The following is a 19,734-nucleotide window of genomic DNA, read 5'->3' on the forward strand; positions in this document are numbered from 1 at the left end:
AATTAAGCATCTTGAACTTTATCTCAAAAAAGTTAATCCTGAGTTTCCAAGTGATCTTTGTTCAAGGGCATGAACAGAATAGATAGATAGGTAAAGGTGAAAAATCTTACTTTGGTCCATAAATACTTACCACTAACAACAGACATATTTCATATAGCCACACCACTTTCTGTAATTAATGAGGCATTCAATAATTGCATGAAGCATTCAATACCTCATGCAATATTCTCCGGTACCCCATATCATTGACTTGTTACTTCAGCTGTACCATCAGCTCTTCAAGATATTCTCATCAAAAAAAGTCTCTGCTTAAAGGGGAAATAACTTTGATGTGAGCAAGCAATATATTAATGATATACTGTTTCATTTATGGGAAATTCAAATTTCCCAAGCTACAAGTATTGATTAGTTGCAGTTATATGTAACTTACTGCCTCTTTCCAAACTTCAGGCTTCTGCACAAATATAGTATATAGTATATATAAATATAGTATACCACAGCAAAATAAGAGGAAAAAAAGATAAAACTTTTTTTTTTTCTTTTTTTTTTTTTCCTGTTTAGAGAAAGAAACATGAAATTAAGCAAGAGGTAATGACATCTTTGATGAAAGAGTAAAACATACCTCTTGATGGCTACATCAAGAGTATCCACAGTCCATTTGAACAGTGCCTTTTGAAATTCATTGAGGAACATCACAGATAATTGAATACAACAAGAAATAGGTAACTGTATCAAAGTCTACATTAAAAAAAGTTCTAATCTTCATCCCAAAGAGAAAAGATATGTGGTCCTTGAACAGTTTGAATATATGGATCAGCAGTAACCCTACTCTCTCTCATACTATGAGACACAGTAATGGAAAGTACCCATGGCAACATGAGTCTCCTAGGCATCTTGTAGCTGAAGCTAGAAAGAAAAAAAAAAAAAAGGTCTAGCCTTCTGCTGCAAATTTTAAGTTTCATTTAAATATATGTTTGTCATTGGGAGAGTGTAGCAACATGAAGTTTTCATGGGACCATGGCTTTTCATAAATCCATGAATAAAAAATTTTCCATAAATAAAAAATTAATTTTCCATAAATAAAAAATTATTTTTTAAACAAATATTTTTTTTAATAAATAAAAAATTAATTTTCCATAAATAAAAAATTTTCAAAAATCCATTCACTTTTTGAGGTCAATGTGCAAAAGACCACAGACTGTGTATCCGGCCATTTTTATTTTTCTATCAGTAAAACTTACTATAGATAGAAATTAAGTCCTCACATCATTCCAAACTAGGACATAAGGGCTTCATATCTCTTTCGTATATATCTTTTCACAGAAGGGGAATTAAAACTTCAGTGTACATGGAGATTAAAGTCCAAAATCTAGAGCTTTGGGACAATAGAAATCACCTGGAAGAAGTTAATCCAGAACAGGACCCAAACCTTTACTCTCCTGTCTTCCAGTGCCTTTCTTCCTTTTCCCCTTCCTTTCATTATTTTTTCTTTTTCTTTCTATTTTTCAGCTTGAACTTTTTCATCTGTCTACTTTTATTTTCTTTTGTCAACTTCAAGTTGCCCAATTAGCCTTCCTATCAGATGTCATTCCATAACACTTATTTCCAGATTTATAATGTTTTAATTGTTCTACCTAATCTGCTTTCATACATTTTATCATGCTGAGGCCCGCCTCGTGAGCAGGACCCATATCTTCATCTGCTGCCAGGGAAAGCTCATGTGTCACTGAAGAATCAATACAGGCAATAGCTGAAAGATGGTTGCAGTTATCAAAGCAGTCAGATCCTTTTTCCTAGGGTCACACTGGGAGCAGACCAAGAGTTTTTTACCAGCCAAATGAATTGCTCTGGCCTGCTCTTAGTGGCTATCTCTACCCCAGAATATGCAGAAACCTATTTGTGTGCATGCATTGTGTCAGCAAGCGCAATAAGCTCAGTGTGATAGGAGTAAGCTTCTCAGCCCTGGTAGAAATGACAGCTAAGGGCAGACTGTTGCCATCAAATTAACTCCCCAGGGAAGGAAAGCTGCCAGCAATGGGTTGAATGATGGATGAATTGTTCTGTGAGGCTGCAAATAACACACAGACCATGGCTTGAACATTCCCTTTATCTGGTATCAAATTGAAGCTCCCCTTTTCACCTACAAGTTTGTGCCTCAGATTTGATTTACCCATCATTATCTTCCTAGTCCACAGGGTCTCATTTGCATTTCATAATTTACCTTTATCTTTATGGTTGTCTTTTCTCAGCATACTCCTCTCATACTGCTGATTCATAAGATGAGCTCTGTCATCATCAGCAAAGCAAACTCCTTCATATCTAAACCACTTCTTTATTAATTGTCATGCACTTTCTCAAGGTTTGACATTATTAATTTTTTCATAATTAGATTATGGTTGAATGAAGATCCCATTTCTGCCGAGTGCCAAAGAAGTGCAAACACTATAACATGACTGCTTTTTTTGAGTAAATACAAATTCTATCAATGTTAATTCTGCCTCCTGTGAAGGTGTGTAATGAAAGAGAGATTAGAGTATTAGTAAAGAGAATTCACATTCTATATTGTCGTTCTAATGCATGTTTGCTAGTTTGATGTCAACTAATTGCTAAATCAGGCACTGATGAAAGGGTTTCTTTTTAATTTATCTAGCAACACCTGGCTTATTGCCAAATGAATGGGCTCACTGCTCTTATATTGGCAGCATGCTAGTTTATTTGTGTTAGGATCAACTTTTATTCATTCATTAAAAAGCATCTGGTCTCTTATGAACTCCGTGCCACCACTGGGAGGAAAGGAGATGGAATAACTGTAGAAAAAACAGGTCCTGCTGGTTTTATTGGTTTCTTGAATCATGGAATCATAGAATGGCTCAGGTTGGAAGGGACCTTAAAGACCACCTAGTTCCATCCCCTCCCACCATGGCTGCAATGTCACCATGTTGCCCAGGGCCTCACCCAGCCTGGCCTTGGACTCTTCCAGGGACGGGGCATCCACAACTTCTTTGTTCTTCCTTTCTTCCTTTTTTTTTTTTTTTTTTTTTTTTTCATTTCCTGATGACTGTGGTCATGAGTCTTCAGACTTGAAGATAGAATGTACTGACTTATGCAGTAGATAGCTGGAAACAGGTGTTGTGGACTCATGAAGTTCTGTAGATGCCTGTATCTCTAAATACTATTTTAAAGTTCCCATACTTCCTATTTTGTCTTTAACAAAATGGGGAAGGACCTCACAAATATAAATCTCTTGAAATACCTTGTTATGGAATGTGTTCTCCACCCTCTAGATGATGTTATCATCCTTAACAGTTTTCAGCCCACAATACCAGTATATTAGTAATGTATGGAACACTTAACAGTTTTTCATATTTTTAAAAATATCACATGGATAGGTAAAATATTGGAAGGTTATACGTACCACTCTTAGCCCTTTTCTTTCATCCTCAAATTAAAAAATAAAATAAAGTAATCATTTTAATGCAAAATGTTAATATCAACAGATGCATCTGTAGCAATGTGAGACTGGTGACTGTGAATACAGCATGGACATATACCAAAAGAAGAAAAACATACAACCTATTTCAAATGCTTGAAATAACATGGGAAAGGTCTTTGTGCCCATTTTGCATGGAGAGCTGGGAGGCATAGTAAGATATCATTTCCTAATTTATTTATTTATTTTCTATTAGCTTATGCTAAACAAAAAGTAAAGAGTACCATTAACAGTATTAGTTCTTAACCTAATATTATCTTACTTCTGCAATTTTATTTGTTGTATAATATACGTTAGAAATCCATAAGGCCTAATAGATGTACATAAAAAAATATGGATACAGTTTAGACCTGAGTAGAAGAATTTCTTTTGATCAGGATTTGCACTAGTATGCCTTTTTTTCCTGCCAGTATCATGTTAGATTTTTTTTTTTTTTTTCTCTAGGACAATATGTTTCTCATCTGTCTTTTTTGTTGTTTGTTTGTTTGTTTATTTTTCTGTAAAACTAGGATATTCATCACAGCCTTCATGGAATTCTGGCTCAAAGGAAAAAGAATAAAGATTTTCCCTTTAAATCTACAAGTAGAACATCAATTTTATTTTCTAGAATGAATGCAACTCAGTCAAGCACATGCTTCTTCATGACTAGAGCCTTGGGTGGATTCTTAAAATAACACTCATTGTAGATATCACATAAAAAAGAATTTAGAGTTGTTTCTCTTCAATTAAAATCATTGTGAAATGTAGCTGAAACATATTCCCAAATATTGTCTTCCTCAAATAAAACTGTGCAAGCCTGTCCACTCTCACTTGCACACTAAAATTCTTCACGGCCATGGTTCTGACAAGTCCAAGTTTTCAACTCCTCTTCAACATAACCAGTTGTCAGTGAAGGTCTATACCTTTTGGTGAAAACCAGCAAAGTCCCTCTTTGATCTGCAATGAACATTTTTTTAAATTTGTTTTGTTTTGGTTTGTTTCTTGGTTGTTATGGCCTGAAAATCACTGTCAGCACTCACTTATTAATGATCATTATCATGATTTATTTGCAGCATTGCCAGAACATCCACAGAACTCTAGCTGCCCTGGAACTGCATGCTGTATAAACAGAATGTAAAGGAAGATCTCAGATATGGATGTTTGCCATAAGTGGCAAGTTAAAATTACCTAGAATCTGTTGTGCAGGACTCCCCACCTTCCTTTCAGACAAGAAGCTGAGGCAGGGTGGTAGTGCAGGGGGATACTACCTGTAGTGTCTGCTACTTCCCCAAACCACACTGGTCTTCTCATTTCATCGCTTCTCACTGTGTCAACAAGTGTCTTTCTATAATTAGTTTATTGTGTATTTGCTAGAAGTATTACACAGTATTACATACCTATAAATATTTAGGGATTACTGTTGTGATGATGCCAAGAAAATTGTACTAACAATTCCCATTAAAAACAAATATATGCGAGGCTGCTCTTCTCTTGCTTGAACAATTGTTTTTTCTGTTGTGCTGGATGAGAATCTCATAAACTGTTCAGTGTTAGACTGCACCTGGCTGCATTTTTTAAAAAGTGGTAACTAGCAGCATTACCCTCTTCATTTTTTCCCACTATAAGGAAGGATGAAAGGATTTCAGAACAGCTGAGAGAGAAAGCTTGGGGTTCAGTCACTTCATTTCATTCCTCTCTGGGTTTGGTGATGTGAAGCCTGTAGAAGTCACACTAGGAGTGTTCAACCTCCTTCTCCAGCCTCCTTTTGTAGTAGTTACAAAAGGCAAGTAGATGTAGACTGCAGCAGCATCAAAATAAAATAAAAATAAAAAATGAAATAAACAGAAACTGCACCAGTGCCAGATATCTCATTTGTGAACTTCCTTCCTTCCTTCCTTCCTTTGTTCCATCCTTCCTTCCTTCCTCCCCTCCCCTTTCTCTTTTCACTCTTCTTTTCTTCCATTTTCTCTCTTCCTCTCTCTATACTTCTCTATTGGATTTCGATGTACTTTGGAATAAGGACTCTGGAAACTACATTAACAACACCTTTTTCTTCTCAATAGGACTCACCACTTTTTTATAATTTTCAGGATGTTATGCCTGTCTCCCTTCTCCTACACTTCTGGCTACACACAGCATATAAATATTAAATTACAGGAATTATATAACACAGAACCATGGGTATAAATGCCTTTCTTCATGCTAACTTTCAGATGGGGACTGTGAGGTAACAGGCCTTGCGGCAATACATGGTCTCCGGTATCTTTGGGTCACGAGGTAAGGCTTTCCCTTTAGGAATATGGTCAAAGAGGATCCATGGATAAATGCTCAGACCAGTTGTTTTGACCCAAGCTGTCAAATGTAAATGTGCATGCAGCCTCGCATAAGTGAAGCTATACATCACTGGGAGAGCTGTGCTCTTGCTGGACTGGCCATCTGTCACCAGAGGCAGCCCCTCTCATGCCAAGTGCTCACATGGTAGTATCTGTGCACCCTAATATTTATGTAGTTCTTTTGTTCCTAAATTGACTTAATGAAGTATGGTGATATTGGTCCACACAAAGCACTTCTGAGTTAAATACCGCTATCTCTGTCTTAACAGATGAGGAACTGAGACAGGCTTACTCCACACCTCTTTGAAAACCTTGACTCACAGGACTGGCTAGAAAAAAATGCTTCACCAACTCAACTTGATTTTATGCTGGATAATATTTATTTATTTATCCATTTATGTATTTATTTCATAGTAGCTCCTCCCATCTTTGTCCCATCAGCTTCTCTTTCTGTATTTTATTACATTTCTCAGCTCCTGTGAGTAGGTGTCATATTGATGCTCTGTTTTAGTGTGGTACCTTACACAACGAAACCCTGGTCATGGACAAGCACATTCGATGTCATCAATGTATAAATGATAAATGACAGCAATTTTCTGCTTATGCAGCATCTCCACATGTTGGTTTCACCCCAGATCCAGATTTTCTGAAGATGCCTTCAACAGGCACATTTTATTTGCATATGACAAGACTATACTAGTTTAAAAATATCCATACATCCTTAAACACAGAATCTCTCTATAATACCTCTGTATTTTCTTAAAATTTTCTCATTTTCTTCCTTCTATCCATGAATAACTGGAAGCTATTTAAGGAAGTGTACAAAGTTTTCAAGGAAAGACGACACTGTTTTACACTGAAGAACCTATAAAATTTCAGTTATTTGACAAAAAAGATCAATAAATTAAGTAAACCGTTTGATGGATGCTATTGATGAACCCACAACCACCGCTACTCAAGCAAAGAAAACAGCTTCATTTATTTTGCTTTTGGAAGACACAACAGCAAAATCAACCTTCCAGACTGCAGTTAGTTTCTTTACAAAATACTCCTATCCTTGAAAACAAAAGATTAGGCTTTTAGACACATTTTTATCAGTGTTTTAAAAATCTTGACTTTTTTCTTTTAAATAATTTTATTAAAGCATCTATGTCAGAACATAGGACAGATCAGAATATTTTCATTGAGTTAATGTCTAGCACTGTATCAGAATTTAGCCTTTTAATAGCATAGAAACAAAAATAATAAAATATGTGAAGAGGGCATGAAAGTAAAATTCTCCAATTACATCTTATCTTCAGACCATAAGTACACGTAGCTGCAGACTTCCTAGAAATTCCATAGTCATTTATGCAATACAGAGATGGCTTCAAATCGAGTTTTGAAAGGAGCAATACTGAATCTTTCCCTGGCCCTGTGCCACATCAGTGTATCTAGCAGTTTGCTGTTCTGTCGCTGTATCTCTCCAGTTTAAGTCACGCTTTTATTTCCTGCTCTGGACTGATCAAAGCTTTTCCATCTAAAATGGAACACCATCATTGCCAATTTCACAGGTTTTTAGGAAGTTACTTTGTAGATTTAAAATCATTAGCAACAGCCTTAGAAGATATAACTCACTAGATGATCATTAAGTGTTACACAAACCTTAATTAATTATGGGTTTGACTAAGCCTTTAAGGTTTGGGCTGTATAGGGAGTGGTGTAATATGCTCCACCTCAGCGGAAAGCCTTGGTAATATGGCTTTTTGAAGGCTCAGCGACTCACTGGAGAAATGAGCCTGTTGTCTCCATGCCATCTAAAGCAGCTGATTTGTTACAGGAAGAAGCACATGCTGTATTTCCTTCCAGGACACTGCAGCTGCTGCTCACTTGGTTGCCATACCTGCCTGAGGCAGAAAATCTCCTGGAATTTCAACAGGGGTGGCGTAAATGCATACTGTTCCTACACAGACTGAGGATACAGTCACACAGTTTTCTTTTCTGGGAGTGGGACAGTGCATTTTTGTGTTTGACTGGCTCAGTTTCCACAACACAGAAAAAATAGGAACTGGTCCAAGACGAAAGATACACGGACTTCACGGAGCAGGGGTAAGTAGCCAGCTATTCAGAGATGCCCAGAAGACCTAGATAAGCATTAGACCAATCCATCCAGGAGATATAACAGCATTCTCAAGCAGGTTTCAAAACTCCAGGAGATGACAGAAATCCTGGTGGTTTTTTTTGTTTGTTTGTTTGTTTTTTTTACATTGGATAGTAGCTAGACAAAAGACAGAAATAATCAAACTGACAGGGACTGGAACCCCATGTCTCACTCATTTCACTGTGAGACATAACCCAGCATGGTCCAACTGCTGACCCAAGGCTTTAATCCAACCTACAAAACATATTTTCTGTCTTGTCTCCTCTCCCGTCTCAGAGCAGCTCTTCCAACAGTGCAGGCTGTGCCTGCAGCTAAATGCCTCCGTCCACATTTGCATCCATCCCAGCCCAGAGACATACAGCCACAGGCAGACAGCAATGTAGGGGGATGTGGTGGGCGGAAGTCGGGGACAGCCACTGTAGCAGTATTAGACCTGGGATCTGCTGCTTGTACATGCTGCAGTTGCTGCTTCTGGGGAGGGCACTGGTGGCACAGTGAAGTGAAAATCCAATCCAATGCCTGAAAATGCTGAGCTGGAGCACCTCAACTTACACATTATACTGGGCAAGTTAATTAGGTTTTCTGTTTCAGATTTTTGGATTGTTCCCATTTTCAGCCTGGGTGGAGTTCAGCACCATTGCCAATCTTCAACAGCTGTGCTTTGTCATCCTGTGCATAAGACAACTTTCCAAAGCTGTGGTTCAAAATCCCTTACACAGGGAAGGCTTAGGATTGCTATCTCCTGTTTCTTCAGCAAATCTTTTACTATTTGATGATTATAAAAAGTATCAGCATCTTATAGCTATTTCAAGAGTAGTAAGATCAATTCTGAATTTCAAGATGCTTTTTGTCAGGTCTAGCCATATAAAGCTTGGACCTGATGACCTTTTGAGGTCCCATCCAACCTGGGCTATTCTGTGATTCTATAAATAAGATGTTTCAGCATAGGTATTCTTGATATGCAGAGGCACTAAGAGGAACTTCCCAGTTTAATAATTTTTTATGCTTTATTATCTATCTACACAGATCGTTATTGTATCAGCCAGGCTTGCATGTCACAGTACCAGATGTGCTGGCTGCCACAGATCCAGTCCAGGTGCCTAAAACTCTCATGCCCTGTATATGACATGCAGAACGCCTAACCCAGCACTTTGAGTTCCACTGCACAATGACTAAATTTCTTATTTGATCTAACCCAAAAGCTACTCTGAGTGGTCCAGATTTCCTGGTGCTTTCAAGTAAACACCAGACTTCAGGGGACCAAGATTTGGTATGTTTAGAAAAACTCTTGCATACCCAGATAATCCCTTAACTAATGAACAAAAAAGCCCCTCAATAAGCATTGCTTTTCCATGAAAAAAACAGATTACAGTTTTATTCAAATGCACTGCATGCAACAGGGATAAAACGTGTAGATCATATTAGAAAAAAAAAGCTGATTAATTCTTATCACCTTATTTACCAACAGCAAGACTACATTTTCTGGTTGCTCCATGTACATTTTCTTCTATTTCACTCAACTGTATATAACCTGAAACTATCCTTTATGCATCACTGCCTCATCATCTTCACCTGATTTAGCTGAACCTGTCTTCTTCCGTTCAGCATGTCAATAAGGGCATTTTTAATCTGTTCTAAATTACACTTACAATTTGTTTTCATATGGTGTATCTCTCCTGCCATTGCAAACATTTAAAGAGTTGCAAAAGCTAATCAGATTAGATCATTTAGCATGTGTTCATATTCCTAATGAACAACATATATTGATTCCTGCTGGCATCTTTCCCTCCATGAATATAGCCACTCAGACAAATCTTTAGCAGATTGCGTGTCACAGTCTTATCACCTTTCACAGAAAGGCTGGAATTTCCCATACAGTGAAGACGATTGCTACATGGAAACATACTTCTTAGCATTATAAATTCCACAGCTGATGGTACAAATCAGGAAAGTCTCAAAAATATTGAGGCCTAAAGGACAGCTTCCCAAAATCTTTTTTGTAGACGTGTTTTTCACTAATGGATTAAAAGAACAATTTCTACTCTGGGGTGTTTTTAAGTATTCCTGAATGAATTCCATTGAATGTAATACATGTCTTATACAGCATGTAAAATTTACAAAATGCCAGAATTTGCCAATGTTTCCTTTATTCAACCTTTATTTCAATAAAGCTTTTCAGCATATGATTCCCATTCTGAACTTCCCGATGGAAGCCCTTACCCTTCCAGTCGACAATGGCAGTTTCCACTTTCTTGGGGCCTCCCATTAACAATGTTTACATTACACTGATTGATTTGGAAAAAGCAGCCCACTTCTGAGGCAGACTGCAACTGAAATGAATTAGAAAAGAATTATTAAAAAAAAAAAAAAAAAAAAGGAAATGACTTGCACCAGCACGCTATGGATACTTAGGGTAAAACCCCACTTCTACTGCACTGACTCATTTTACTTGTCTCTATAGGCATCTGAGCCAGCCTGGGCTTCATAGGGTAGCTCTACAGAATGGGTGAACACCAACAACTGAGGAATCTCCTTTCCCCTTCATTTCCTACAGCCTTATCCCTTGAGAAAGTGAGAACACTGCCAGTTCTTAAAGGTGTTCTAGGAGCTCATATATTAATTAAACCCCTACCTCCTAAAATCATACAATGACAAGAGATTTCAAATAGCTTTCGTACTTGGTAGTTATACAAATATTTAAAATGGCAAACTGTTAACAAACTGTTTTTGTTTGTTTGTTTGTTTTCTGGATAGATTGACAATGTTTAATTCTCAGTGTAGTTTGAAATGCTGAGTGGTACTTGAGATGTGAGTGGCCAGTCAGTCCCCAGTACTTCAGCTTACAAATGTGTCAGCCTGGAGCAAGGAAAGACTGTTTGCTGTTGCTTCAGCCATTGGCAGCTGGCTGGCACAGCCATGTGCACGCTGCTCAGTTTTCTCATCTAGCACAGTTGAAACAATAAGATGGTACTCACTTAAAGCTCTATTCAGAAAAAAATAGTGTTTTTCTTTGTTTGTTTCTCTTATTGTTTGCATTGGAAACACTTTCTAAAAATCTCATTAATTTAATGGGTAGGATCCTTCTGATTTTCAATTTAAATTTATACAGGGCCAATTTGCATCCTTTTTTTTTTTTTTTTTTTTTTTTTCCTTGTCAGCAACCATCCCATAACTTGAATAGTTCTTCTGGATTTTTTTTTTATTTTATTATTATTATTCCTGGTCCTCATCCAGGATTTATTCAAGCACAGTTCTGCTGATATGAGCAGATAACTCCACTATGATCTATGTACCTAAAGTGACACAAACCTAAGGTATGTAAAAAAAAGATAACTTCCTTCCTTGGGATTTTTCTGCAACAAGCTACCATTGCAAGATAAATGAAATGCAAAGCTACCATCTAAAAATCAAAGGAAATTATGAAGGAAGAAGTAGGCATAGACCACACAGGACTCATCCTAATCTCAACGCAGATGATGGGTTTTGTGTTGACCACACCATGTACCATGAAACATCCCACACACCTAACTGCATGCTCCAGTGGGCTGGGGGCAGAATTCTGCAGCCTGACAGGAAATCCAAACCTGCCAAATCCCAGCCACACACATCTACCACCACAAGAGCTACAAAAGGAAATTATAGAAACAAATGACATACACTTGGAATATATATATTTTTTCCAAATATCTTGAAACAGATATAACACAGTTGTTCAGTCTGGGGATGGAGCTAGAAGACAAACTGCCTGGAGTAATATCAAATCACTTTTTAAAACCAGCTGTTACTCTGATCATTAGTCCAAGGAAGCAGCTGTTTTTCTCTTGGGGAACTTCATTTAAAATCATGGAGTCTTCATTGCTTTTACTATTATCCTGTCTCAGCCAACAGATAAATAAGCAAGTGAAGATGGATATCTCTTCAAATGCTACCTGTTTTATATTTCAATCCTCAGGTAATCTAGTATGTAGTAGAAATCTTTTGGCAATGAGGATTAGAATTTAGAGCCAGAGTGCAAACAGATATACCTCCCCTAAAAACTCTTAATGAAATCTCCCCCTAGTCAGGTGAGCAGTCCTAATATCTTCAGAAGGAATACTTAACTCAGCAACCCCTGGATACTCACACACTCATGGGCTTGTACCAGCCTTTGAAAAGTAGAAGCCGCTGTAGAACATCTAAGATAGTGGTACACTTGTTAAGGGGTTTTCCTTCCTAATATAAATATCATCTATCTATCTATCTATCTATCTATCTATCTACATATATATAAAAGACAGGAATGTATATATAAACTGAATGGTTATGGAACTAAAGCAAATGATCAGCACTTACAAAACAAAACAAAACACCACCCTTTAGAGCACTGTATTAACCCATCTGATGGAGGAGTGATGGATGGAGTGTATATTGAGTTTAAAGGAGTAAGTCTTATTTACATTTAGTGTGGTAAAAGAGAGAATTAAATTGTTGAATGCTATTTGGGAGTAGGATCTATTGAATTTCTACATCACACAGAGAATTTTCTAGGCAACTAAAATCTATAAGTTTAGAGAAATATCTTCGTCACTTTTCCAAAATAGTGAATTACTTCATCATGTGAGACATAAAGGGGTGTAGGAGAAAAACATACATCTTTTGTGTCTCTCTAGATGCTATAGAAATCTAGAAAAGTAAATATTGCTTGTTATATGCTAAGTAGACAAGCCATGTCTAGCCCACTTTTTAGCTGCTGGAGCTGAAGCTGCAGCATAAGCTATGCATTCAGGAGACCTGGCAAAAGCCCAGATGTGAGACAGCATTTAGCTGAATTACCTAGCTGTTAAGCACTTGATGTAGGCTCCAGAACCTTGAAGTTCAGATTCCTACACTGTCTTTAGGTGAGCTGGGCAAAGTGCAGTGCAGTAACAAGCAAGTTAGTGCAATAATGAGCTACTGGCTTGTCCAAAGGGTATTCAGCTGCCCAGAACAGCTAATGTAAATTGCTGAGTAGGTGGAAACATATCTGAGATTTGTTCTTCTTAGGGATGTTGGGTCCTTCAGAAGTGCAACCTAGAATCTATTCCCAAGAGCATCTGTAACTTGCAAAGAAATGAGGAAAAAGAGCCCTTTTAAAAACACAACTGGAAAAAAAGGCAGTGGTGGTGATTTATACATTGTATCCAGCAAGCAGATAAAGAAATACAGAGTGGGAGCAGGGATAATACCTCACATTTCCTCTCTTGCTGTACTATTCTGCTGATGCAGGGACTTGTCTCCAAAACCCTGAAGTAGATGCTTAAGGAACAGTAAGAAAAATGCAAACTTCTGTGATATGCTTGAAAATTTCATTCCAAACTCTCCCAAGCTCTATTTCCAACTCCAAAAATAATCTGAAATGGATGTGGTTTCCGCCCAATTCACAGCCCTCAGTAGATTTCACTTCAAGATCTTGTCCAGAACTCCCTCAAAACTTTTTGCTCTCACAGCAACCTATAGCAAAGATTCACAAATCTATCAACTTTTGAAGAAAGAAGCATCATTTCACTTTGTTATTTCATTTAATTTTTAAATTTTGCTCCTACTGCCTTCATTTGTTGTCCCCTTGCACTCGTATTAGAAGAGTCAGTGAAGAATCTATTTGCATCTACTCACTTTATCTCTCATGAGATTAGGATGCGTTATAAAACAAACTCTTTAGTTGTCTTTGTTCTCAACAGGGAACTTAGCTTATTTAATCATTCATGAAAATAAATAAATGTGATCTTCCCCACTGATCTTCTTTTACTCTTTTCCAAGTCTACTGTGCCCTTTAAGAGATGAGGGGAACATGAGCATACACAAGATTTAAGAAGTGGGTTAGCTGTGACTTTATATAGCAGTGTAACTGATATCGTTCTCCCTATGCTTTCCCTGTAATTCCTAGAATTTGACTTAAAAAAAAATAATAATAATTAAGGATTTAAAAAATATCCTTAGCTTAAACAAAAGCATGAAGAGCCTCTCATTGGACAAAACCTGGTGTTTGGAGATGGAAGACCCCTTACCCCTTTAGCTCTGAAAAGGTCTTCCCTCTAGAACGTATTTTCTTGGTAAAATATTTAATCGCTGGGCATCACCATGAGAAGACAGAGTCATTACCTCATCCTTTTTCTTAAACAGAAATAGCAGCAGATCAAGACACCTGATCTTATCAGGATATAATTAAGGAAACCTTATTGATTTAGGGATGGGGAAAGTCATCTGAAATCATATTTGGATTTGGATCCCAGTTAAAGTTAGGAAAGAACCATGGACTGGGAAGTAAACAATAGGGTCACTTAAAGGCACACACAGAAGAGGAATTCCCCCTGCCAGAAAACTTCCCTGGAAGGCCCTAAAGTTACTAGCTGAGTTAGTAAACTTCTTAATTAAAATTGTGGATTCAGGAATCTAAGTTCCACAGGCATGCTACTTTCAGTGCTGAGCTTTTCTTTACCAGAGGTAGCATAGTGTTTTTGTCGTCCATGGGACTTTTACCAGAATAAGGACTTCTGAAACTAGCTAACTTAAACAAAACAGCTCCTGGAGTCTGTAATTAGTAATGAAACATATTAGTTGCTAGGGTGAAATATAGCTACTTCTGATGGAACAAAGAACAGCTAAGTCTAACTATGGTTCAGAAGAGAGATGCAATAGGAGCTTCTGAGAAGCATGTCTCAGCTATAATACTTCACAATGCTTTAAAGCCTGCACTTTGACCAGAGAGTCTCATAATAACAGCCTGTAAAGACAAAAAATAATTATATATATATATATATATATATACACACACATCCCTATTCCATTTCTAAAATCTCTACTGAATCATTCATTTCCACCTGAGCTTCAAGGCTGAATTGACTGACATTGGTATTTTGTATTCAACAAGCAACCTGGACCATACCTTCCCTCAAAAGTACTTCACTGCCAGCAGTTCCTCTACCACCTGCTGGAGCCAAGTTTCATTCACAGCCTCCTTGGAAAAAAATATCTTTAATTTAGTGGATTCTGTTTATTTAATACTTTAATTCCTTTTCTTTCTGTTGATTTATCTTTCTAATGCAGAAGCTTTGACTTGTATTGAAAAAGGTAACTTTTGTCTTTATGGGAAAAGAAGCTTATTGAATAGCCAAAGGATGTCTCATACAGGAAAGCCACATAAATGGTGCATGAAGCTGTAAGAATTGCACTGTTAAATGGGAGAAGGGGGCTCCGGAACTCCTGCAGACTTCCTGGCCCTAAGGGGAATACTGAGAAGCTCTGCACATTAGAAGAGGAATTGAAATTGTCAGCGAAAGAACAGAATCTGTTCACCCTTAAATTCCTAATTAGAGAACTCATAGTGGGAAGTGACCACTTACATGATGAGCAAAGAAAAAAAAGGAAATTGCCTTCCTTAAGAAACAGCAAGTGCCTAAATTCATAAATTATCATCCTGATTTGTAATCCAGATTATAGCTAGAAAATTTTCAAATTGGCATAGTATTTTTTTATATTTTATTTAATTTCTCTCTAGAAAGGAGTATATTTAGAGGTGGAAATTACACTGGAAATTACAGCTTTATTTTAGATATGCTCGATAGACTTGTGTGGGCTACAGTGATGTTATTTTTTAACTCTCATTAATTTCTGCATGACTTTTCATACCTGTCAGTATTTGAACCTAAACCAAATCCATACAATATATATGGATTTCAATATATATAGTTCTCAATGGCACATAAATACAGAACATATAGATGGTTAAAATGGATACTTAAACACTCTTCAGATTCCTGTTTTGTTTTAGCCTTTTTTTATATGTAGGACTAAATTTCTCTGTAAGAACTATGTATCATCATCCAAAGGAATGTTGTCTTAATTGTAAATTACACTAAAGCATTAAAAATAAAGTACAGTAGTATTACCATGCTATAATTGGGTCTGAATTATGCCAAATACCTGGCCTACAAATTTACTGTCAAAAAAAAAAAAAAAAAAAAGAGAGAGAGAGAGATTAGAGCTAATAAGAAGGCTCTGATCCCTTATTCATTTAACAATCTAGGGGATTATTGAACCTAAATGTGTGCTCATGAGAATGAACAGAAAGCATGATCAGATTTAGAAATCTAAGCCTTAGTTGGGGCCATCCGATAAAGAGCAGAGAAGTTGCTAAGTTGCTTTTCTTGTTGGTAGTGAGATGTATGCTGTCTGCTAGTGTGGAAATACAGTCCTGATGTCAGCTTTATAATAAAAACTAGAATACTTAGAGAAACTTTACTACTTTTCTTGTGAATAAAGACATGGTACTGGAATGCCAGAAAAAAAAAAAAAAGGGCAAAAAATGAGAGATTTTCTCTAGAGAGTGAAAAATTAAAGTGAAACACAGCTAATTAAACAATTCATAGAGTTTAATTAGCTGCCTTTTGAAAGGCAAAATGCTGGCTGAGGTCAGACAGTGATAGTAATAAGGTGTAGATGAGCTAATTTGGGTGAGACTTTTTACATTATTTGGGGAAATTACCCATACATTTTCCTAGCAAGAGCAGGGAATATTTTTTAAGTCTTGCCTAAATATTTACATCTATTTGATTCAAATTTAGCCACAATTATAATGTAATTTGTTAAAACATGTTCCTTTTTCTATTAACATTTTTTTGCCTACACAGATTCATAAATATCCTACTGATCGAAAAGACTCCAGATATTTTTCCTAAAGCACAATGAGACAAAAGCTACAAAAAGGACATATCCCATTGACTTTAAGTAGGTTATACAGAACACATCAGTAAGCCAGGGCAGAATTTCAAAGACTATTTTCAGCCTGAAATATATGTTGAATAGATGTAATTACAGATTCATATACTTCTCATTTAAAAAGAAAATGTAAAAAACAAGTGGATTGTCCACAGAGCTTTTTTATTTAATTTTAGGAACAGAAAAAACTTCATAGGAAATCTCTTTCTAACTACACAGTACTGTTCACAAATAATCACACAGGACTTCTCATGTGCCCTTATTTGTGCCTGAATAGCATCTTACTCCACAAGTAGTTCCATTGAAGTTCACTGAATGGCACTCACTGAGAATACTCAGATAATACCCCGCTCCATAAATAATTACATCAGTACTTGGCTTCAGTAGCACTGTGGAGGAAGGTGCTATTCATATCTCAGCAGGGTTATTAGAACCAAGCCCCTAAGCATTTCTTCAATAACACAGAGAACGAACTGTCACTGTCTTGTCATTCCCAAAGGAACTTTTTGCCTCAGTCTCCTCTAATAGTTTTTTCATCAGTGAAGTTGATTTGGCTTTCTTGTCTTTTCTAAACTCATATGAGACTGAGATTTTCCTGCTGAACCTTCCAGAGGCAATAGCAAAACTCCCAAACAGATTAACTAGAAAGAACCTCCTGTACAGCTCTCTACATGACCAGCTGAAAACTCAACATTTTTTTAAACTCCAGGCAAACAAGGCCAGGATCGACATGTTGCTTTGCCTCCTGCTAGTAAGCACGGTCTCCAGAAAGCAAAGGCAGATTGCCATGCTCTTCAGCAATGCCCCATTCACAGAGCCCTGGTTGTGATGTGACACCATGTCTTCTGTACCAAAGATGCGTAATAGTAAGAGCCAGCCTGTCTGACCCAGTTCTCCTCTCCCACCAAGCCCTAGGAACCTCCATTTATTTCATTTTATTTTTTATGAGAAAACAAAAGAAAGTAATGTCAATATTCTAATCAAATGTTTAATCCTATCAGCTAATCCTATCAGATGAAAGCATATTTACTTAAGGAGAGATACTCAAGGAGGAACATATTCAAATGAGATCTGCCTAAATCTGCCTAATAACCTGCACAGTGTGTTCACTTTTGGGAACAATCATGCCATTGAACACACTGAGGAGCCTAGCTTGTGAGACTTTAGAACGAGCCACCATGGAGACCAAATCACACATCACATCTAGAAAGGGTGTCCCTTCAGGTCAGGTTTGAAACCAATAGCCTGTCAGTCCAGAGGTGAAAAAAAAAAAAAAAATAGCTGCAGTTTGTATTATACCTCATATGTGAGTAAGAATATTGTGTTTTCCCATAGTGACAGAACCTTTAAATTAATGAGTATAACATCCATATGCACACCAAGTATCTGAATATTACATTATACAAAAACACCCCTATAAAGGCATAAAATGGAATTATTAATGAAACAGAAGTTGTATTAGAAAAGTTATGTTTGTGTCCTGCATTGCTTATGGTGGGCTAGGATTGTTTGAATGTGAAAGTCAGTCTCCAAAAGGGAGTCACGTTGTATTACACTATGATCGTAACACAGTATGTTGATCCTTACTCACACATTTTCATATACCTCTATGCACATATACAGACACCTGGTAATTTTGTCCCTTGAATGTCCCCTGAGAGTATACCTGATCAAAACAGGCTGGCAGGATAAGAAAGATGATGTGAAAACTTCCCAAAAGTTTTAAGATAAGTCACTCTTTGCCAAACCAGTACGAGAGAAGCATTTCAGTTTAAGTACCCTTGTTCTTGAGATAAGTAAGTTTAAAAGTGACGTTAAAATGTTACCAATGCAAGGATCATATATTTTAGTTTAAGGTCAGTTACATTCGTATTTATAGTCGAAATATTCCACTGAACTTTCAGACAGGGTGTAAAAACATTTTTCAGACTTGCGTTCACTCAGTCACCTAACCCCGATCTTTGTTTATAGAGCTTCATGGTTTCAGAAGCAGCACCACCTATTGGGTGGAAAATGTAGGTTAGCCTCTACTTTATCACGAGAGACCTATTGTAAAACTGGTTTTGTATATCACGGGGTGAAGCTTTTAAGTTCTCGTGCTTAAATAGAAGCGATTAACTAGTATTTTCTAGTGATCTATTTGACAGAAGCATACAAATTCAAAGCAAACATTCAGTACAATACCAACCCCATCCCTTAAGCTCCTAATATTTATTTGGCAAAGTATTTAAGACAGCACTTCTAGCAGCATCAAGTGACTCATGCTGGTTCTAACAACAGCGAACAACAGAGCACTGCATGATTTTATGAGGCACTCCAGTTGCACAGATCTCAATGAGCTGAAAATTAATTTGGTTATGTAAGTAGTCCTCCTAAAATCTATATATGAATCCATCCTCTATATGGAATCCATGTCCCGTGTGAATGAATGAATTATATTTGGCTTTTCTAGGCAGCTTTATCTCGTTTGAGGGCAAGCGCTGACGCTGCCAGTTCTTGGAGAACAAGTTTTTGATTTTTTTTTTTTTTTTTGACTGGAATTTTGCTCCCATTCCCGGTTCCCTTCCAAGCGGATTGTGCGAGGGGTGAAAGTCAGATTTGGTGCCCCACGCGGGGCAGCCAGGTGCCTGCCGGCGGGTCCCCCGGTCCCTCTCGCCACCCGTGGGTGCGGACCCCTCCGGGGGATCGGTGGGAGCGGAGCTGCGGGAGGTACCGGGGATCCCGCATCCCGGGACGGGAGAAGCGGTGCCACGCGTGGGGAGCGCACAGCCCAAGGGATCGGAGTGGGGAGAAAAGTTGGTCGCAAGCCCCGGGTTTAATTCACGGAAATCGCACTCACCCACTCTGAGGATACAGACGAGCTGGATGCAGGCAACCAAGCGCCCTAGAATGAGCATGTCCAAAACCGTCCTTTTCCCCCCCTCCCTGCCTGTCCGTCCGTCCGTCCGGCTGCCTCAGCCTCCTGCCCTGCTGCCCGCCGGCTCGCCCAGCCGCACCTCTCCCCACCGGGAGGGGGGGGGAGCCGGCAAAGCTCCGCTCCGCTCCGCGGCCGCGCCCGG

General features: G+C 37.8%; 1 protein-coding gene and 1 long non-coding RNA gene across 2 annotated transcripts in view; both read right to left on the bottom strand.

Moving 5' to 3' along the window:
• The window catches only part of PTPRZ1 (protein tyrosine phosphatase receptor type Z1), a 141,373-nt gene extending 121,645 nt beyond the window's left edge, over positions 1-19,728 (bottom strand). Inside the window, exon 1 of the mRNA XM_035347559.1 lies at positions 19,515-19,728. Within this exon, the coding sequence (XP_035203450.1) occupies positions 19,515-19,572 (58 nt within the window). The 5' untranslated portion in view covers positions 19,573-19,728. The remainder of the gene's footprint in view (positions 1-19,514) is intronic.
• On the bottom strand, positions 714-15,999 carry LOC118160632. Its single transcript, XR_004747605.1, has 3 exons — positions 13,966-15,999; positions 11,248-11,251; positions 714-726 (listed from the first exon to the last, which is right to left on the bottom strand). It is a non-coding gene; the product is annotated as an uncharacterized LOC118160632 (long non-coding RNA).
• Positions 19,729-19,734: the final 6 nt, after the last annotated feature.

Source organism: Oxyura jamaicensis, chromosome 1 (assembly GCF_011077185.1).
Source record: "Oxyura jamaicensis isolate SHBP4307 breed ruddy duck chromosome 1, BPBGC_Ojam_1.0, whole genome shotgun sequence".
NCBI lineage: Eukaryota > Metazoa > Chordata > Aves > Anseriformes > Anatidae > Oxyura > Oxyura jamaicensis.